The 23,007-nt window shown below is 39.8% G+C and overlaps 1 protein-coding gene and 1 long non-coding RNA gene across 9 annotated transcripts in view; one reads left to right on the top strand and one right to left on the bottom strand.

Moving 5' to 3' along the window:
• SEMA3D (semaphorin 3D) overlaps window positions 1–23,007 on the bottom strand; it is a 151,229-nt gene that overhangs the window by 79,750 nt on the left and 48,472 nt on the right. For all 7 annotated transcript variants that reach the window (XM_075144316.1, XM_075144336.1, XM_075144294.1 and 4 more), the window contains one exon: window positions 5,958–6,118. In XM_075144316.1, coding sequence (XP_075000417.1) covers window positions 5,958–6,118 — 161 coding nt within the window. The remainder of the gene's footprint in view (window positions 1–5,957; window positions 6,119–23,007) is intronic.
• On the top strand, window positions 1,216–22,987 carry LOC142079692 (uncharacterized). 2 transcript variants are annotated; one of them, XR_012672757.1, is made up of 3 exons: window positions 1,216–1,533; window positions 3,810–4,739; window positions 17,862–22,987. It is a non-coding gene; the product is annotated as an uncharacterized LOC142079692 (long non-coding RNA). The 2 variants fall into 2 exon arrangements; XR_012672758.1 differs by lacking the exon at window positions 17,862–22,987 and adding an exon at window positions 7,944–11,740.

Genomic DNA, 23,007 nt, shown 5'->3' with positions numbered 1-23,007 from the left:
CTGAGTAAAATGCACTGGAAGTCAGAGGGAAATAACAGTTGTGTATTTGGATGACACATTCACAGACTTTTGGTCGCTTAAATCTGGCAGGTGGCAGTTAGAGTGGAACCTCTTATTAGAACCAAATGGGCTTTTTATATTGCATCTGTCTGAGACAAAGCGAGATCTCCACATCCACAGTTCTCCTCTTAAACTGCCATCCACTCTCGAACACAACTTAAGAAGTAGCCAACGCTTTCAGTTCTTAAGGGTTTTCTGAAAAATGCATTTTCATGTCTACGTTATGAGCATATGTGAAAGCTTAAAGAAAATGGACCAGATGGTGATTTCATTTACACTGGATTAAATCTTCAAAGGCTTCAGTGCTTTTACACTTCATTTTCCACAGTGCAACCACAGCAGACTTCTGACTACCGTCTGTTTCTCCTAAAAGGAAACCGTACACCGGGATTTTTAGAGTAAATGGCATTGCTCCTGACATGTTTATCACTGCAGACTGAAGACAAATCCCACCTTTGAAAAAGTCAAAGCCCAATATGAGCAAATGTTTTCAGAGAGCAGGATACTGGCGTCTCTTTATACCTAAACATATGGGTAAAATATAAAAATGACAGCAGATGTTTACGGAAACATAATTTATGGCAACAATGCAAAAGGAAATAACAGAGACGGTCTCTTCCACTTAGGATTGCTGTCATTCTGGTTACATACCGCTTTCTTCACGTCTTGCGCCTGTCTGTTGTTTTGTGTCTGTAAACACTGTTTAAAAGCTTCTGCCTTGTCTACACAGGTGCCTAAATTTAAGTCTATCAAACGATTTTATGGACTCCAAAAGGTTTTCACAGGTTCAAAACAAGAGTTACTTAGCTCAATGATAAGAGTCCTCCAAGGGCTAACAAGCACAAAGTTATCTCCTCTGTCCCTGGAAGTCCCTAACCTCAAGCACCGTTATAGCTGCTTCTTAAACTCTTCCTTCAGTGCCCACTGCTGACCACCTTTAGGGACAGGACACTAAATTATATGGATACCCAGTAGAACCAGTCTTGTTTTATTGTAAATGATAGAGAAGATGGTTACTATTTCTATTAATTTTGGGAGGAAGGGGAATACTCTAAAACAGGTGGAAATGAGTATTCTATGATCTGCAACACCCAGAAAAGTTCCTTTTTTTCAAAAGCAGGACCATCAGCATGCATTTACACCTGGGCACTAATTCCCCATGTGCGGAGGGTCAAACCCTGCCCCTGTCAAATCTCAGCCTCACCTCACTTCTTTTCTTAGAACTTTTTCTATTCACAGACTGAGAACAAACCAACATGATCCCAGATGGACTCATGATCATCCTCCTCCAGTTCAACTGCGTTTATTCTAGACTTTCCCAGTCCTCATGTCCCCCTTCAGAACTTTAGATATCTCCAGTGGTTTCCATGTGACTCTTTGGCCTTCGCTATCTCCTGGCAAGCCTTTTTCTTCTGACAGGTCAAGAAAAATTCACCCTGAGACAATCTACAGCTTTTGCTAACAGGCAGAAAGGTAAATTCCTTTGACATGTAAAAGCAGCAGATATTTGATTAGGAAGGACCACTCTTGGTGTTACTGTGTTTCAAGGCTGCAGTAAACATCTCTTGACTCTGTGTGTACTCCTGAGGCTCTGGCTTGATGGTAAGAACCAAAGCCTCCCTTCAGTGCTGGCTAAATTCCCACCGGATTCATTGCTAATTGAGATAACGCTTATATAGACTGACAGGAGGTTTCCTAGCACATTGAAGGTAAAATTTGGCTCCTGTATCTCGAGGGTGCTGTTTTACATAAATATGCATATGTATTTGTATATATGGTCCCCTTCCTTCAGAGATGGGTAGGTCACACTGCAAATATCGCTGCAAATAATGCTGACATATAACCTCACTTTGACTGTTTTAAGCACTGGAGTTATAGAAAGGTGCAGAATTTCTTTGCAGCTATTTCATAAGCATTTACCCAGCTGATATATATATACACACATATGTATTTTTTTACTGTGAAATACAGATAAAAATCAATACAAGAGGGCATTAAAGGATAAGTCACAAGACAGCTACACCTGGTAATGCCAGAAAAATAGTAGCAACTACAAACTAAGGATGCTCCAAGCGACGGTAATTTGTGACCCTGTGCCAACACACACTGGGGCAGATGAAAACAACTTGTTCCAAAGCTGCTATTGGGGATCTGACATGTTTATCTATTTGGCCCACATGTGGCTGTGTCTTCTAGCACTGACAGCTCCTGCAGGTTGGCAGCTTTTCAAAAGCTTGTCAGCCCTTGATAGCATTCCTATTCCTGCAGAGATGGGCGGGTCGCGCTGCGGATCACACAGTGATAATAGCGCTGACATATAACCCCGCTTGCACTGTTAGCGAGCACAGGACGTACAGAAAGGTGCACCATTTCTTTGCAGCTATTTCAGAAGTGTTTACCCAGCTGACAACATTTTGTATTTAGTATTTATTTAGTTTAAGGAGTAAAATAACAAAGACTTTAGGTAAACTCACAAGAAAATGCTATGTACCAAAGTAACCTTTCCAGCAGGATCCCAGAGCTTAGGATTCCTATAGAATTTCTTCTCCAGCTTTCCAGCCTCTCATGCTATTAAACATGTTTGTTTGTTTTACGCTGCACTTCTACTGGTTATGGCATAGTTGTCTTCAGATTTATTGTCCACATTTGCAATGCCCTGATAAATGTAGGTTGCTGCTCTCTTCTGCTTTCTTTAGCTGAACATCTTTATTTTACTCATAGGAAGGAACCACAAATCCTCCGGTTTATAAATAGCTTGCAACACTTGTCAGGCATCTAAGGATCTTTCAAAAAAAGACTATGGCACTTGATAATGCTATTCCTGCAATAGGAGCTAGAGGCTTCTATTCAGGACAAGTTCATAGAAATCATATCCCTGCTACAGAAAGATGATTATCCTTTGCTAAGCTTTAGATATTTGTAGAGCGCAACCATTTTAGCTTTCTGCATTTGTCTTTCATTCTGGAGGACTTTTCTATTATACTATGGTACTTACTGTTGTTTTACAATAAGGTTTTGCAAGAACTGGAAATTGGATGGATTTTTTTCAAGCTGCCAGCTAAGGAAGTTTTCAACCAATTACATAATAAATTGAATAAAAACTACAATGATTTAAGAAATTGCAACTCCAGAAGAGCTATTGATTTATTTTGTCAGGAAAAAGATACCAGGAAATAAAGCCATAACTTAATATATGTAAGTTAAATTAACTAATTTAGGTAAATAATTAGGTTGTAAAAAGGAAGTTATTAAATGATATATATGTATACATTAAATAAGGAAAAAGGATACAATGCTTTGGATGTTTCTTTGAATACTATTCCAGAAATATCTGAATATAGAGCAGACTCTACTATATAGTCTTGCCAAGTAATTATATCCACAGATGAGGATTTTCTGAGAGTAAATCGTTGGGGATCCTGATTTGGCTTTTTGGTGTGTCAGTAGTTCCTAATATAACAAATACCTGACATTGAGAGCTTTTTTAAAGTAATCTGAATCTACCCAGCATACAGCATTCTACAGTTCATGTTCAGTTTTGTTTTAAAGAAAGAAAACCCCAAACTATGCACAGTTGCATTCTAGTTTCAAAGCTCTTACACTTCTTTCACCCCCCCAACTTGCTGTCTTTTAATCCTCCTCCCTCGAATTCATTAATAAACACATCATTTATAGGCAGAAACTTAATATTCTCATCAATTACTTCTCATTTTAGTGTCTGCGTATAAACAGATACATTTTTTTCCCAGACGGCTCTTACTCCAGAGGAGTACAAAGGACACACTTCAGACCCTTGTAGTCCCGACATGTGTGGTTTCCTCGCACCGGGAAAGCCTGGAAGCGAGCCGCCTGGCCCGGCGCCAACCCAAACCACGGTCAGTCTAAACACAGCGCCTGCAAGCGCTACTTTCTGACACTTCACTGCTACTGGAGAATATCCTTTAGCATTGAAACCTCGTCAGTGACTGAGATTGATACACAACCTCTCACGCAACTTCCTTCATCTCATCTCTTCCCTCCCCAAACACCTTTCTACCAGCCCAGCACAGAGGAACCAAAGAGAAACGTTTGTGTGATATCATCTCATGTTACCTGGGCATTTACCTAAGAGGATAAGTTTATAAAGTTGCTGAATGCCCACGGACATCTTGGATATCAGCACACCAGGATTCTTTGCAAAGCTTTTCAGTCCGTTTTAACTATTTAAATATACTTTTCCTCAGTGTTTTGTCTGAAAAGTTAAAGATTACCTGAATGGTTAAACTAAGAATTAGAACTATTTGAACCTGCAGACAATAATTTCTTTAGTCCAGATATGCAAGTGGTTATGAATTTTATTCCCTTCTTTCAGGTTACCACAGATATGTAGCTATACATTCTCTATTCAGTTTACCAAATGCAATTTTGTATTCCAACATAAAGTGAGTCTTTGCTCTACAATATCTCTGTTAAACGGCACTCTCTGGCTGCACGTTAATTCTCCTGGCTCAGTCTGTGTTCTGCTCTTCTTGGAAAGCACAACGTCCATAATGATCAGCGGTGGCTTGGCTAAAGGGAAAACATTACCAGCTTGGGCAGAGGGGCGGATCACGAGGGTGCTAACACCTCCAGAGAGCTCTGACCTGATCAAGCCCCGCCAAACAGAACGGGAGGTGACAGCACTCAGCATCTCTCAGGAGGTAAGCAGCACCCCACAGAAACAGAAATCTGCTTTTCACACAAACAAAATTTGTTTTCTACAGAAAGCCTCTGCCAGAAATCCATCTGTAGTCTGAATAACGTTGTTATTAATGCAATATCCTGAGGAGGTGCTGGTTTTTCAGTAAACTACTGAGATGGCAGGTGCAAGTTAAGTGTTTGATAAAGCATCCCAGGCAAGGAATTTCCTGAAATGCTCAGAATCTGAGTTTTAAAGAAGCTGGCATATGGAGCATTGCAGAAGACAAAATAAGAAATAAGATATTCAGCCTGGTACTGTATCTCTTCTATACAATGACAGCAAGTGTTGCGCTCAAACATATGGGGCAAAACAGTCTCCTGTTACACCTGTTAAGCCCCTGTGCTGCAGTTGTATTAATTCAGGGTCAGTTACTTCTTCAGAGCTGACAGCAGAACATAGTAATTTAAAACCTCCTTGTGGTGCTTAAAGAAAATATCAAACACAGCTGAGAATTTAAATTTTCTTCAGTAAGTAGCATATCTGGAACAAGCAGGAAAGCAGTTTTCATGTGTGTTCCTGTGCAAGCATCTGTTTTTTACATGTAGCAGTCAATTGTGCTTACAAAAGCTCCAGTTCATCATGTCTGCTAGAAATACTGAAGGCTAAATTGCCATCTTATTATCTGGAATTAACATATTGTCATAGGGCATAGATCCCAGTGGAAGCTTCTTCTGTCACTAGTAATTCTAGATATTAATACAAATGTTAATATTAAAATTGCCACTAACATTTTTACTGTAATTTAAACCAATTGCCTCTGCTCTGTTTCATATCACTGTAAAGTAATCCCAGTGATGCCAGGAAGCGAGGCAAGAGCTGTCTTCAGCTATCTTCTTCCAAATGCTTTTCTTTGAAGAGGGTGACCATGACCAGAGAAATGAAGAAGCAAACACTCCTAGCTGCATTTTTGCCTATTTGCTGATATTTTGATGCTACTTTCATGCACTACAGGGCTCCTCCAGGTAGTTGACCTCTTGCAGGACATCAGTCTCACAGGAGATCATATAGCACGAGAATAACTACGGGAGGTGAGATTATCTAATCCTGGTACACAGCATTGCACAATGAATCTGCCAGTTACCCAGTGAATTAAAAAAAAAAAAAAAAAAAGGAAAAAAAAAGAGAAAAAGGAACAAAATTGAACTTACGAGATGAACTCTGTGAAAAATAAACTGACCTTTTTTACATTTTTGTTTAAATCAACCAAGTTGAGCAGGAAGATGTGGTCTTTAGCCCCGATTAGCAGCCGGCCCCTCTCCTCATCTAGCAGCAGGGTTCGAAAATCAAGCCCCTCTGTTGAGCCCAGGAATGGGATGCAGCTGTTTGAAAGCAGCAAGTCTGTGGGAAAATGAAGAAAATCTTTATAATCAAAATGTTTACATATGACTCATTGGTGTCTTTTATAAATATATGCAACCAGCATGGAGTATGCCAGTGAGATAACTGCAGTCTTAGAGCATGTCTTTCCAGGGTCATAATACAGTTCCTGTTAACCTTGGTTTTATTGGGGGTTTTTTACTTCCAAATTGGGTAAAATTTATTCTCACAAAACATTTTTCTGTATGAAGTTTTCTTAATAAATTATCTCTATGACATAAAGGAATCAGAAATTCCACAGAAATTAGAAACAAAAAAAGACAAATCTTTGCAAAATATGTGCTATACCTTTCCTTCGTTGTAAGAAAACTAATGTATGTTTATATCATCATACTCATGGATACACATGATCAAGGATCAATATCTCACCATATTTGGTGCTCTACATATAAAGCAGCAAAGGTCAATGCCAGCAAAAAATAGTTAAGAGCAGGAAACAGTGGTCAGATGTGGCAGGTAACATAGACTCATAAATGGTTTGAGTTGGAAGGGGCTTTTGAAGATCATCCAGTCCAACCCTGCTGCCATAGGCAGGGACACCTTCCACTAGACCAGCTTGCTCAAAGCCCCATCCAACCTGGCCTTGAACACTTCCAGGGATGGGGCATCCACAACTTCTCTAGGCAACCTGTTCCAGAGCCTCACCACCCTCATAGTGAGGAATTTCTTCCTTATATCTAATCTAAATCTACCTCGTTCAGTTTAAAGCCACTACCCCTTGACCTATCACTACATGCCCTTGTAAAAAGTCCCTCTCCAGCTTTCTTGTAAGCTCCCTTTAGGTACTGGAAGGCTGCTAGAAGGTCTCCCCGGAGCCTTCTCTTCTCCAGGCTGAACAACCCCAACTCTCTCAGCCTGTCTTCATAGGAGAGGTGCTCCAGCCCTCTGATCATTTTCGTGGCCCTCCTCTGGACCCACTCCAACAGGTCCATGTCTTTCTCATGTTGGAGGCCCCAGAGCTGAATGCAGTACTGCAGGTGGGGTCTCACAAGAACAGAGTAGAGGGGCATAATCACTTCCCTCTACCTGCTGGTCACGCTTCTTTTGGTACAGCCCAGGATGCGACTGGTTTTCTGGGTTGCGCATATTGCTAGCTCATATCCAGTTTTTCATCCACCAGTATCCTCAAGTCCTTCTCTGCAGGGCGGCTCTCAATCTGTTCATCACCCAGTCTGTGTTGATATTGAGTATTGCCCCTCCCAGGTGCGGGATCTTGCACTTGGCCTTGTTGAACTTCACATGGTTCACATGGGCCCCCTGCTCCAGCCTGTCAAGGGACCTTCAAAGATCATTTAGTCCAATTAAATGAGGATGGCATCCCTTCCCCCAGGCGTATCAACTACACCACTCATCTTGTCATCCACAAACTTGGTGAGAGTGGACTCAATCCCACTATGCCATCGATGAAGATCTTAAATAGTATTGGTCCCCGTATGGACCCTTGAGGGACATCACTAGTAACTGATTTCCACTTGGACATTAAGCCGTATATATAGTTGAGAAGAACTGGAAAGAGGTAACAACCATAAGGTGTATAGAAAATTTGATATAAGGTTCAATTTGTCCATTGTCTAATATTAAGTTCTGCTGGCAGCATAGAGAATTGCTACAATTAAATTTTCAATTACTGTCATTTCAATTGAGAATTGAGATCTGAATCAACAGCCGTCGAACAGAAGTATTTCCCTAGGCCATAGTACTGAAATGAAGGCAATATAGAGGCATGTTAAAGGGAGCATCCAGTAGCAAGACCTCTAAGATCCTGAGGTCTTTACTTTCCTTACAGAGTTGGCGATGGGTGGCTGTTCCTGCATCCTTGCCCTCCCTGCAGAGGAAGTTTTCCCTATTAAAAGCACAAATTTGACACTTATGTTTACTGTGATTTAATAGTGGCTTCCAATCCTTTTCAAAACATAATTAAGAAAAATATGTTTCTCTATGAAACTGATGAAAGAATCTATGCTTCTCCTGTAAAAAAGCTAAAAGGCTGTGAAGTACAAAGTCTGTAACCTTTTGCTTAATGAATACTCTGTGGACGTAATTCTGGATGAGAACACAAACAACGTATAGAAAAGAGCACAATGAGAGTTTAGTCTTGTTGGGTAGTCATTAATTTGGGGAGAATGAAAATAAACATGTGAATCAGTTCTTCCACAAGCAAACTCTCCAAGCTAAATTATTCAGAAATCTTGGGACAGAAGGTAAACCCTGTATTTAACTGAACGTAAAATAAAGGGTATTTCCACCTTCCTGGCACTGGATGGACAATGTAGCCTACCTGCTAGAGAGGCCAGACTTACAACACAAGTTATTTACACTTCCTGATCACGGTGAAAATCAGGGCCAGTGTTTTGCAGAGTAACTCCTGAATGAAATAAAGAGAAAAAAAAAAACAAACCCAAGCTTTTTTCTCCAAGGTCTCTCACAAAACATGTGACAGGCAAAGCAAAGATTAAGTCCTGTTGCTGGCTAATAAACAGCACTGTGAGAGAAAAAATATTTTATCATTATTAATCTGACTACCTGGTATATAATTATGACAATTATTTTTTGGCTCAGTCACTTCTACTTAACCTCGTGTGGTTTTGTCTGGCTCACTGCTGAATGTTGTTATGGCACAGTCTGAAAACAAATTGTCTTGTGTTGCAGCTCCTGTTCCCCTAGGTGAGATTTATTTGGCAGTACTTTGAAAAAACCTTACTTCACATTGAAAAATTAAATCCAACGTTAAGCACTACACTGCTTTACACCAGCACTGCCCTTTCTCACATATCTTTTGTGAAGACAAAGATGTCAGGGGTTTTTTTTCTGAATCGGTAACACTTTAAAAGACCTGCTTATTAACTGACAGCAGGATCACTTAGGAACAACTTATGGTTAGCATGGTCCTATAAAAACCTAAGTCCCATCCAAACTACTACTTACAGTAGAGCTGGCTGATGAATAGCCTGGCTGAAGAATAGCCAAGCCAGTGTAATGAATAAATACAAATTTTAAAAAGGAAAACGAAAAGCCCTCTAAACACAGAACTTTTGAAGCTTAGCTTACTCCACTAGCATGCTTTCACCCAATAAGAAATAAAAATGTACTCCTCCTGACACTTGGTGTTACTGGGTTCTCTGTTATAGGACAGCCACTTCTAGTGAAACTCTATTAATTTTTTGTGTGTGATGTAGATGTGTCTTCATTAGACATCATACTCTGTACAAAACTGCTCCCTTGTTTTTTCTGCCTGGAAATTCTTGGTACTGGATATGATAGAGCTGTTTATTGGGAAAGGGTTTTCTGATGTTGAAACGCACAGCAGGAGGTTTTAGCTCCCTTGGGTTACTCAAATTCTTCTCAGCTGATCTCTAAAATACTGTTTATCAGCTGAGCCTTGCTGGAGCACATAATTTCTGAGTAATCGTCTTTCTCTTCTCCACCCATGACATAAGAGCTGGCGGCATTACTAGATTGTCTGATCCATTGTATATATGCCTTATAATAATGATCCATAATAAATGCCTTCTAAATTATGCAGTCTAGATTAAATCCCTATTTAACAGTTCTATGTCCCAATTAGTACATAGGATGAAGGGAAGAAGAGGAATACAGGATCACAATATCTAGTAATTAGTCATTCATGGGCATTAACAGGAATCAACAGGAGAGATTAATGAATTTCACAAGCTACTGTATCTCAGCAACCCATATCACCCTCTGTTACTTTTAAATCTCTTCTGATGACAAGCTTCCAGTCATATCACAGTGCTCGCCTGTGGGACATGAGTAACTAATGCAGAATATGAGGGAAAATTCCTTCTCATCTCCAACCATAGGAATTTGATCTGAGTAAGGATAAATGATACGTTTGTGCAAATGCTCTAAAGCACTTTCATTGCTTAGAGTCATGCAATCCATGGGCCTTTGCAAGTGTGTCACTTGCCAAAATATGTAGACCTGATTCTCCACATACCTAAAGGAGATGACTGAGACCGTTCTCCACTTCCCATTTCTTTCTTATTTGGAAGGAATGATCTCTGTAGTGACCATCCCAAAAGGACATTTGTCATCTCTTGCTTAACGCGTCTAGTATTTCTCAGTAAAGAACCACCTAGGACAGCTACAACAGGGAGGGAAAAAGCTGTCTCATGACTGAAACACCCAAGTGGGAATGATCCCTGCCTGGTGCCTTGTACAGTCATTTCTTTCACTGCATCATAAGGAAAACATCTGTAAAATGTTCCAGATTGAAATGACAGCATTGCACACTGATGTCTTGCACAAAGGGCAACACAAGCTGCAAAGTGGTGAAGAATCAGGTTTGGCCAGTTATTTCCTAACTATTGAAAAGAGCTTGGAAATAAGACTCTCAACATGGTCACTGATAAGATTAAAACTGAAACATGACCTAATAAAATTTGTCAAGTAAACATTAACAGAGAATTGATTAAATTACAGCCAAATTAATCATTGTTTTCACTCCATAAAAGCAAAACAATCCATCTTATGGGTTGAAATTGCCCTTCACAGTGAGATATATTTAATATTACCAAGGATATTACACTGGAAAAACTTTACTATGAAAAGCACATTTGCCCAATGGTTTTCAAGCTTAGAGCTTAGAGTAAGCTGTTGATTTGAATCACTGCATCTCTGTAGCCAGGCTAATATAGAAACATCGTTCTCACAATGCACTGAAACAAAGTTAGCTACAGGGATGGTCTTTCACGAGTACACGTTCACACTCAGTTTATAGTATGTATTTGCTGTTTTACTGAAAATTAAATACTTTTTTCCAGTCTGGCGATTAAATGAATATTCAGCAAACTCCCTTTCTGGGTTAATATTTCACTGCTGAGTGGTAGAAGCTGGAAGAGTGACTGGTTTTTATTCATTTAGAAAAATATCTCAGTGGGCTTGGCTCACAACAGCATGATCATTGCTTACTTAAATAATCTCCAGCAGCAGAGCCACGGCGTAAACGTTTCGAATGAAAAAATGTCATTCTGTTCTGGTAACATGTATTTACATTTATACAGCATATTTAGACTTCTTAGCCTCGAGTCACATATGTGGTGATCGTGCTGCCATTCCTCGACTCCAACATGGTGTAAGCGTGCAGCAATCTGGAACCACTTGGTCAAGACTCAGAAGTGCCTTTGTGGCCAGTCACAGACATTTTTGTAACGATGGGCTAAGCCTAAATTGGCAGAAAGGGAATTCCTCAACCTGTTTCAAAACAGCTACGTCTAACGACCCCTTTGAAGGACTCCGTATTTAAAAGCTTTATATATATAATTCTGTAATTTTTATATACAGTAAAAAACAAACGTCACATCATTTTCCTCCAGATAGGAGCAAGTCCTTTCACGTGCTGGAAAATGCCTGTGACAATTTACATGAGTATTGTGTGAATCCTCAACTAAATTTTTGGGATAAAGAAATGTCAATATAGCATGAATACAGCAATTTACTTAATTCCTAAAGTATTCTGAGTCTAAAAGATCCAATTGACCCCAGATGTATTTGTATGAAGGCAAAGAGAATAGTTCCAGTCTACTACCAATCTCTACTACTTATTGCAAGAAGCAAGTTATATTTTGTTTAGCTGCATCTCACCATGGACAATGATGATTTGTTGTGCATGCCATGTGACTCTCATTGCTATACAATGAATTTTATTTGGCCTGGAGGAAAATGTCACATTCATGGCACAGCAGGGCCTTTCCAAAAGGATATGGATTACTGGGAACAGAGAAAACATGATTTCTTGTTGGCACAATATTGTGTCAAAATCTTGGTTCTCTTTCTGAGTAGTACCCAAAACCACCCTGTACTCCACCACATATTTTGGGGTTAGGCACTTCTGTTCACTTCTGTTACAGTCTAGGAAGGTGACACTGGAAAGAGAACTTTTTCAAAGATTGCTCCAAAATTCAGGAACAGTCTGCTGCAGGATTTAAGGCATTTCAGGGCATTTTCACGTCGAGCTTCAGGCACTTCTATGGGCAGCTTAGCAATCAGCAAACTAAATTTTCCCACATCTTTATTTGCAAATACTTATTGATCGATGTCAAATCTGGCAGAAAAAATCCTAAGTAATTAAAGTAGCTACAACTATGCACTATGCTTCTCAAACCATCATTACAGACAATGGTAACTAAGCAATATCTCTCTCTGTGCAGTGTGATCAAGACATTTTTTACACCTTTCATTGGGAAGGGACAAATCATCTTATTTTCAGACAACCTTCACAACAGCGACTCCACCCATAAGAGAAAAAAAAAAAAGAAAAAAGAAAAGTAACTCATCCTGTGGGACCTGATTCTCTTTTGTATCAGTAATGCTCACTTGAAAGCAGATTCTTCTGCAAGATCAGGATTGAGACTACTGCAGATTATTTAGTTCATCTATTTAAGAGCTGGGGGTTATAATCAACCTACAGTGCTGTCTTTGCCTGACTCTGGTTTTTAAATCTGCAAAAATGGTAATACTGTAAAACAAAGTAAGTACGTGCTTAGCACCAAAAATACACCCAGTTAAAGCATCAACTAAACAATTTTCATTTATGTTTATGAAAGGGTATCTTAGTTGCATTTTAACTCCAAATAAATTTGACTAGTGAAACAGCTGCACAAATAAGTGTAAAGTGTTATTATTGCAGAGATGATTAAAAGCTGTTTTGTGACTTCATGTTATTGGTGAAAAAACGCAAAGGCCCAATTCACAAACCTCACAGAGCCAAACCAAATAATTAACTTTAGACAGCACAACTGAAAATGTATCTGAGTGAAACATTTGTTTTTCTGAAGAAGACCTAAGACCGTGGATTTGCATAGGTTCTCCTTTCCTAAGTAGTTTATCTTTCTTGCAAAACTGCCAAAGTAAGCAAACTCACTGTTGTTTCCAAGGCAAAATTAAATCTCTATTTTTTTTTTTAAAGTGATATTGTGGATATTTAAAGAATATGCACTACAAATGTAATTCAATATAAATGATTGGCAAGCGTATGATCTTTGGTAATGCATAGAAAATTCTTGGCATCTTATCACACATACCTATCCATTAAGAATGCCTGGCACATCGATGGACTTAAAAAGTACCAAATCTCCTCTCTAAATGCAAGGCAGAACATGCAAACCCATCACCTCTATGTCCTCATTTTCAATTGTCAGCACTGAACTTACCTTTTTTCCCTTCACCTCTCACAGATCCTCAGCCTGGCTGCCAGTCTCATGTGTAATGGGCAAATAATCTGAGTTATTCGACTGAAATCTGCTTTCTTCCACTTCAGTCTTATTTTAAATTTGCTTCAAAGTATCCCAATGGTGAGGGGATATTGCTTTCTAAGAACATAAGACTTTTCCCTTGTATCTGGCAGAGTAAAATTTTAGGCCATTTTTGAAGTCAGAGGCCAGTTTTCTTCTCGACCATATAGATGAGGAACTGTCGACTTCACTAGAGACCACGCTCTAGCCCTGTCTTTCAAAATTATCTTCCAGCGACCTGAGTGTCAAGCAGCTGAGATAAAACCTCTGCCCTATTCTGAGGGAGATGGCTTACAAACTCACCTATTCCTAAAGCTATTCTGAAAACCCACATTACTAGATGTAGTAGGCTATGAATAGACTATGAATTTAGTGATTCTGGGAAAAGGCAGCTTTAAATGAATTCTGCTACTCCCACACTCTCTAGTCAGAATTTCAATTTTTACATGCCTTGGAGCAATTCAAAATAAAGTAATTTCACTCATGCCCTGGTTAACCATTTCCCAGCCTCTTGTCTCTCCCAATCTACCAGCCAATCAAATACATAGAACTCAAGACAGCGATGATAGGCTTCAGGTGGAAATAATCCAAAATCCTCTTTGACTGTCTCATTCAAAAAGGCTGAGTTAAACTCACTGATTGTGAATCAGTTTTACTGCTCCAACCAGTCTGCCATCTCATCTCATAAACCTTGCAGCTACCTTTAGGTGCATAATGATAGGACCTGCAATCAGAAAGGCATGAATCTTATGAAGGACATAGCCATGGGGAATGAAGTGTGGAGATTAGTTCACGCTCTGAGGAACAGGCAACACAAACAAAGTGCACTGACAATAGGTTGTGCCTAGTAGACATCTAGCATCAAAATCATCTCAAGGATCTGGGACTTGCATTAACTTGCATGAATGAACACACTCCACGCTGCAGCAGTGGACTCATTCCTTCCTGCTTGGATAGAACGTGTATTGTGCTTTGCAAGTACATTCAGGTGTTAAAAATGCAACATGGTGATCATATTTAGCACTTTAAGGCACACAGTTCTTCCTTTGTCAAAGTATGGTTCATAAAATTCTATGCAGTACTATCCCTCTTTTCAAAACAAATTACTGTCATTATATTGCAGTCTTCAAAATAACACCAACCCTTCATTTCAGACTTTACTTTCTTCAGAGTGATGCAAAAATGGCTAGAGTATTTTCAAGCACCTGTACCTCCAATTTTCTACTAACTGCATCTTCAGAGAAACTCCTGAGAACATGATATTCTTTGGAGAAGCACACAGCACCCTGAGGACAGACACAGGAGCTCCTTAAAGCCCGTATATCTGTGGGCTGGTGAAACAGCAGCAGGTTGTGCTATTTCTTCCACCCATACTATCTGGTAGCAGCTGTACAAAACATGACAGATTTCTGAATCCTTACTCAGTTTTTGCTCTGTTGATGAAATTCCAGCCTTAGGAAGTAAGATAAGTGGACTTTGTTTCACACTTGGAGCAAATGAGAATTTTGTTGTGGATTTCAGTGTCCAGGATTTAAACCTGCAAGGAGTTCTCTCAAGTAAATCCGAGGTATAACTGGCTACGGAAACCTGGATTTGGTTCAGTAGCTGGTCTGACACTACCGATAGGTGCTGACAGATCTCTTTGGGAGTCTGACTCACTTTATTCCGACCTGCTTTCTCAGACTGTGCATCTGACAGCAGGACTTTCTCCATTGAGCCTACGGCTGTTATATATGAAAGATATTGTTTTTAAAATGGTCAGATATCTTAATAATACATTCACTTTAACATTTTTCTCACAAGGTTCAAATGTATTTGCCAGCTTCTTAATGAGTGTAATGTTCATAACAAAGTAGTCAAGGCTTTCATGCTAAAAGATGAGAGACCTTGAACTGCGGTGGCATGAACAACTCTGTTGTAATAAAAGTGTCAGATGGCACGAGCCTGGAAAACATATTAATATCAATACTAACAGGCTTAGGAGAGATACAGAGCAGCATGAGCTACTCGTGAAGAAGGTGAGTTGACAGTGCAAAGGACAGTTAATGACAAACAGATTTGCTTGCTCAGTTACTTCATTAGTGCCTCTGTTTTCAAGACTTAAAAGAACAGCTCACAGGCAGAAAAATCCAGATCTTTTGCCTATCATTGCTATTTGCAATTTCTATACTAGTGTAATCGCATACTACGCACGAGTTATAACCAGTGTCTGTGAGCAACACAGATTTTTATGGAAGCATTCAATAGCTGTACATCCCACCCTTCCCCACCCTCTGCATGCTCCACAGACACACAGACACACACCCCACTTGCACTTTCATCACGACTCAGAACCAGACCCTCAGTTTAACCACTGGGACCTGCAATAATTTTATCAGCTGAGGATCTAGCCTTGAGTGTAGAGCAAGAAACCATGGGGGCCGTTGTTCTCTCCAACTCCAAGCATTGGACCAGAGCCCACACACGCTGTATGGTCAGGCTGTAAAGCTAAATAAGATACAAAGTCCTAACTACTAAGAGCATATGTGCTTGCCAAAGGGGCAAGACAGTTGACGAGAGCTGGAGCTCGTGCAAGAGAAAGGGCTGGTCCATGCATCTGGGAGCAGATGGGGGGGGGAAGAAGTGGACATGTGTGTTTGGGCAGAAGGGAGCAGATGTCCTCCTTCCAGAAGCAGCATGCTGTTATGTTGGCTCAACTGCCATGAAACCACCGTCTGAGAGAGCCTGTAAGATCTCTTAAGTGCTGATGGTCCTTCAATGCCCTTCCCACAGTCCCCCCGAGGGCAAGGAAATTTCCTCATTACTGGCTTCGAAAAGCTCTTCTAGTTTCTCGACTCAACCAAGACAGGTCTAGATGGACGAGGAGGCAGAGCAGATACAGTAAAGGAGGTGAAACCAGGTCTGGGAAACAATAACCAGCTCGCCAGCGTGATCTGCTACCCAGGGAGCAAAGGCAGCATCTGGCAGGGCTGAAGGGGCCGCGATGGGAGGGGTGCCTGCACAGGAAAGGAGGCGAAGGGCAGGGACCTCTGTGAGCAGATTTACCTGTCAGTGGAACAGATATTTCCGCTGTTGGCAGCAAACCTGCTTTAGGAGGTTCCTGCTTGCTCTCCCCACACGTAACTGCTTGTTCCTGTCCCCGCAGGGGGTTCCCTCTCTGACAGGGGCCAGATAATCTTTCTTTCCCATGCTCTGAATGAGGAATAAGAACTTTTATAATGACAGTGGGGGCATTAATATTTCAGCTGTTTCTACCATCATGACCCTGGTTGAGGTCACAAGGCAAAATTAATAGCCCTGCTCTAAATTGTTACAAAGATGCAAACGCTTAGTCATTATCTGGGGTAGCTGCACGGGATGGACATTCTCTAAGAAAAGGTGCTTTAAATGTAGAGAATGACTGTTTTCAGGAAACCTTAAAGAATTTTCTCCCTATATTCTTTTTCCAGTTTTCCAGATATATTTTATTTGATTAAAAAGCAAGAAAGTGCAGTAAGGTAACTCAATTGGCTAATGTGAAGGAAGGTTTTCAAAACAGTTTTGCACTGGCAATAGCAAAGGATATCTTCCAGCAACGAAAATAAAACCAATTCACATTATAATAGCTTGGACTAGCATAATGTTCTCCTATGATAAAGTGAAATATAATTATCAGTTATACTTTCTGATATTGACAGGAGTTAAGTTCTTATGAAGCCATTAAAACTACAGGTCATTGAATATCTGCATTAATTCCCTTATATGTTAGTAGTTTGTGTTGGAGTTGTGCCTAGCAACCTCTCTCAGATTCAGAGGCCCACGTGCAGATGTGCAGGTGGACCCAATATCTGCCTTGTAAACTTAGGCAACGTTGCGATAGGATCGTACTAACTAAAAATTGCAAGGCAAGGGATGTGAGAGATGTGTGTCTGCACAAGGTAACCATGTGCACCATCATATTACCTCCTTTCAATTATTAGTATGTAGGCATAAAATAGTGGAGGGTCGGGGGTTGATATTTTTTGTTATTAGTATTTACATTTATCTATCCATTTTGGGGCACCAGTGGGTGTCATATAGACTGCTGTTGTGTTACATATTTAGTGAGAAATATTTTTCAAACAATTCCAGGGTGCATGGATGATGCAGAGGGAGTTGTAAAGTCATTTCAAAGCTGCCAGATAAGTTGAACATAAAATTTCAGTGTCTTCAGTAACCTCTTAGCTGTCAAACTCTATGGTACAACACAGCACACTTCTCTGAGACAGCCAGGATTTGGATCACAAAGGAGAATGTCTTTTTTCCCAAATTAGTGGGAAAAAAGGTACCTTTGTCACTCCCACCCTTGTCTAAATGCCTCTGTTAACCACAGCTAGCCAATCCCTCTGACTTCTCTGATAGTGCTCTGGCGTGATAAAGGAAATTTTGTCTCTGTCTCTTTCTGCTATCTCTTTGTGTATTTATCTCCAAAGGACTTTGACTACAGAACAGACCTCCCCTGCACCCCTCGGCCCCTCTTTGAGGAACTCATCTATAAATGGAACAGCAGAAATGGGGAGGGAGGAAAGGGAAATAGGATGTGACTGGAGGACCTGCACTGCAACCACAGATGTCCACCGCTAGACACACAGTGACGTCAAGAGAATCATGCCCTCAAATCAGTGCATAGAAAGAGAACAAGGTTGGGATCTTTCAAACTACTCTGAATTGAGTTTGCTTTACAAATGTCTTTAGCAAGAATGCAATTAGACATATATTTTTGAAAGTACCCTCTTCAAAGCTGATGCCACTGATCATGTATCTTCCCCACATTCTTCTTCTAGGGAAGCATTTTTCGATGTTGTCTCATCCTCCTTTTTACAAGGGACCAATCATTCTTCCCAAAGTCTTACGCTTTTGTTTTTTTCTTTCATCTTCTGAGATTCAATCAAGTGAACATTCAGCAGAATAGTTTGGTATTTTGTGAACACTATTCTTTTCTTATCCAATTGAGGCCCTTTTGTGATCACGAAAAAAAGAAAACTGTTGTGAGCTACAAGCTGTTTACACTGTTAAGAGGTTGATATGGGTCAGTTCTCTAAGGTTATTCTTAGTTCAACTGCTATGTAAACTGTTGATGTCACTGACTGGAGGCTGCTCTCCAGGACATTATATATATGATAATTATATGACAGAAAATGCAACATATAGTTGGATCTGACCTCCCAGCTCACTAGTTTAAAAAAGGAAAAAAATGTGTGTAAGAAACTTGTTGTTTTTCCCGTTACTGAAATGTAATAAACGTCTTCAAGTTTATACTTAGTCTACAGCATATACAAGAGTCTTTCCTCACATGGACAGCAATGCCCATCCATCTTCAACCTAGGGTACATTTTAAGTCTCAATGTTCACTGTCTCTAAACAGCATTTTTCAGACAAAACAGGCAAAATCTATTTCATAACTAGACAATCCTCTGAAACTAGGATCTTAACTCTCACATAAACATTTTGTGTTACTCTACAAAGGAATCTGAGATAGATTTTTCTGAGAAATCACAAATCATCAAAAATGAATTAAACAACAAACAAGGGATTCAAGAAAAGCAGCACTTCCTCATTCAGCACATTTTCCTTGATCTTCATGGGCATTCAGAATTACAGCTGCTGATATTACCACAAAAGCGTGTTTCTACTGATTTTTCTTCTTCTTCCTGTAGAGCAAGCACAGCTGCCGAAATGCAAGCTCATTTCTACGCTTTTTTGTACATCACCAGTTTACCACGTTCCAACCATTCAGAGTTGTGCAAGACCCCATCGTGGTACTGGGACTACCACAATGTCACAGAGAGTTTAAATGAGGCTCATGGAGCTATACAATTCTAACTATATTTTATATGCATAATTAAATGATGCATGACATGGAAATAAGCCAGCTTTACTGAAACAGAACAAACTAACTGCTCTGATGCAACAGTTAAGCATCTCATCAGTTATAAAATGAAACAAAAAAAAAATTATTTAGAAAACAGGATGCTTGACACTGTGAAGTAGTATGTTCAAAGGATCATTTTTAGAACATTAAGGAAATGTACTAATCCAGTCAAGTTTTCGAAAGAATTCCTGGCACCAAAATGTTTGCTTTTTCACCATGTTGTAAGAATGGATCACTCCTCTTAGGGGAAAGAAAATAATGTATGCAAAACACTGCATGAAGCCATAAACGTGGCTAATTTCCATGTGGAGCTGATGATTTAGCATTGTCATCCTTCAACAGAGGAGGCAGAGTTGCATGTCTTTAGTTTACTTATTTAAGATGAAAAAAACGAGAAGGAGTGGAAATTTGATCCTGCTTCAATTTACTTCAGTGGCAAAACTCTTGCCGTGACTTTAGTGGGAGTGAGACTGCATCTTAATTCATTCAATGTGAAGAAGAAAAAAATCAGCTGAGAATAATGTTCTTGTTTATTAGATTTAAATTACTGCCATAGTTGCTTTTAACAGTATTAAGTCAATCCTGTTTTAAAAGCCAAAGGTTGCCTTCAGTCTTGCCTTTTCCTATGTGCAGTGTCACAATGCAGGGTCCTGGTCCTCTGACCAAGCCAGCGCTGGTCACAGTAAATGTGGTTTGCTTTTGGGGCATGGCCACATTCCCGTATGGACATGATATATATTTGTGGATGTCAATGTGGATATGTCACTGGTGACAGTGTCCAAATCTGGGTTGGGGCATATCCCCCAGCCAAGAAAGCAGGGTGCACACTTTTGTAAAATAAATGTATTCTTTGAATGCACAAACCACTTCTAAGATGTCCATGAAAAGCAACAAAGTAAAGCAAATCAATAGGCTTAAATTTGCCATTAGGAGTCTACATTTCTACTGGAAAATTTTAGAATGGCCACAAATTGAAAAAGGTTGAATTTTTTTTTCCTAGAAGGCAATCAATCTTCTAGTCTGGTTATTCTCTGCCTCTCCCTATAAAATAAAACCTAGAAACACACACAAAAAATCTGTATAAAAATACCTCTCAATAAATTGACAAAGACTACTACCCAAAAGATAGACAGAAATAAGACTGTCTACACTGTATGAATTAAACACGTTCATATGTATGAATTATGACACAGGCCCTTCCGTTCTTCAGTAACAGAACCGACGCTGTTCCATAAATAACATTATTGAATGAGACTGGTATACGAAAACCTTCTGCATTTGCTGTAGAAGTTGGAATGAGGATGTTAAATGAGGTAGCAGGCAACGAAGATGTGCTGCTTAGGGAAGCTGAATGTCACTTTTGTGCTTGAGGAGTTCTGCAGTTTGGATGATGGTCACAGGGTATCTCCAGCTACATGAAAACGAATGATAAATACACACTGTTGCTCTGAGACTGAAGGTACTGGTATACTATTAAAATATGCAATATTACTCAAAAAATCAGGCCCTAGTTTTCTAAAGATGGTAATCTTCTATTAGAAGACATTTTGTTTACCTTCACCTAATATTAAAACTATAATGTAATAATAAAAACACCTCATAATCTTATAAAAGTATCTAAGAGATATAGATTAATTAAGGTCTATGTGGTGAGACCACCCTAGAAGCATCATGAAAGCAGTGACAATTTCTGGGATATGAATGACATACACCAATATCTAAAAGCTAAAGTCTAAGTGAAGAAGCTAAAAAGAAATATTGAAGAATTATTCAATTAATGAATTGGGGAAAATGTGGGAATATAGGATGAGGGATGTAATTAAAGATCATAGTGTATTATATTAACACAGGTGGAGTATACATGACTGACTCTGTATCACAAGATATTTTAATTGACGTGTGCTTTTCTAGTTTTATGTGTGTATGATTTTTTAAAACGCATTTTTAGAACTGGGGCAAAAATAAAGGAAATCCATCGTACGACATCATGTTGATACTTACATCATTCACCGGAATATCTGTATCTTAACATTTCCAGCACAGATTTCTGCCCCTTAAGCTATCTCACAGAAGATGAAAACTTATAACTGCCATGCAGACAAGCTCTAAAATTTTATTGCTGTCTGAACACAGAGGACTTGTGACGCACTAAGGGTTTATTGAAGCACTGTTGCAGTCATAGACATTTCTTTTAGCTACCCCACCCTGCTCCTTCTCCCCCTTGCTCTATCCACCACCGATTTCTTTCTTTCCTCTCTCAATTTCCTCCCCTCGTGTTCCTTTAATACTATTCCCTCTTCTTCTTTCTCTCTTCTTGTCCCCTACACTTCATCCTCAGCGTTCGTCACTTGGCGTTCCCTTTCTTCTCCTTACTGTTGGGGCACGGGAAGCAGTTTCCTAGCCCTCAGCTGAGGTATGCCGGGCTGCAGCTGTGAGATGAAGTAACTGCAGGGGAAAGTCCTGCTCGCTTCCAGCCCTCCTGCCCGAGCAAATGCTCAGCCGTTCTGGGAAGATGGAGCTATGCCTTCCCATAAACACATTGCACTTGGAAGGGGATGAAACCTTCCCTTGAAAGACAACATGTTTAGCAGCCAAATGAACACACATGTGTGACCAAGTTTTCGGAGCTGCCTGATGTGGCCAATTTTGGTCAGTTTTCCATAAAGAAGGAAACGGGCCCCGTATTATCCTTCTCATTATATTTCAAGTCTTAATTCTGAAGAATGGAAATGCCAGGACTTGTCAATGACATGACTAACAATTTTATGAGAACTGGCAAGACAGTTCATTTCTCCTACATCTTATTCTCAGAAACCTTGGAGTTATTTTGGCTGGAATACTTGGGGGATGGGGTAGGGGGGAAGGTAAGCTCAATTCTGACAACTATGTTAAATATTCAGGACATCCGCGACACTGTTATCAATAATAAAAACATGATTTAATTATGAGCACAATTAACAAGCACTACCTGCACCATTTACAATGCAGAAGTGTGAAAACGAAGCAGTAACTTTTTTCTTGTTCCGTGTGGAAAAAGGAAAATACCCCCCACTTGCCCCCCCCCAAAAAAAAGGCAAGAGGAGGCACAATAAAGTCTGATAATTCTCTTTCCTTTGGTTTTTCAGTTCCATCACAGCTCTCCAAATCAAGATTTATGGGCCATTTTGTATCTGTTGTTGCTTTTTTTCTCCCCTACAGGGATATAGGTGGATAAGTTTGGATAGGAAACTATATCCCTCAAGCCAAAGTGAAAGGTTTATAAAGTTGCTAATAAAAGTTTGGGTCGGGGCCTAAATATCAATCATCCGCTCATTGTCTTTCTCAACGAGCTCAGGCATTTTCCCAACCACTCCCAGCAGGTCTCTGCCACTATTTTAAACTACGATTTCAGTGATTTTTTTTTCCTGTCTTGACCTCAATAATTTTTCTCTCTCCCCCTCCTTACCTGCCAAATGCATCCATCAGGATTTTGCCAAAGGCTATCTGCTTTTGAAGTTGAGAAGAATTCACTAATCATGAGTGTCAAATCCACAATAAATGCCATCACCATATGGTATATGCTGCTATTGGGAATTATCTCAAAAGACCTAGCTGTGAAAAGTCTGACTATATGTTAGGGGGGTTTTATTGCTAACTTTCATAACTCATGTCAGGTCTTTCAGTTTCTGTATTCATTGGTTTAAGTGAGCGCAACTGTTTCCTGAATT

Source organism: Calonectris borealis, chromosome 1, assembly GCF_964195595.1.
Source record: "Calonectris borealis chromosome 1, bCalBor7.hap1.2, whole genome shotgun sequence".
Taxonomy (NCBI): Eukaryota; Metazoa; Chordata; class Aves; order Procellariiformes; family Procellariidae; genus Calonectris; species Calonectris borealis.
The sequence above is the reverse complement of the archived record's forward strand: the minus strand, read 5'-3'. Positions and strand labels throughout refer to the sequence as shown.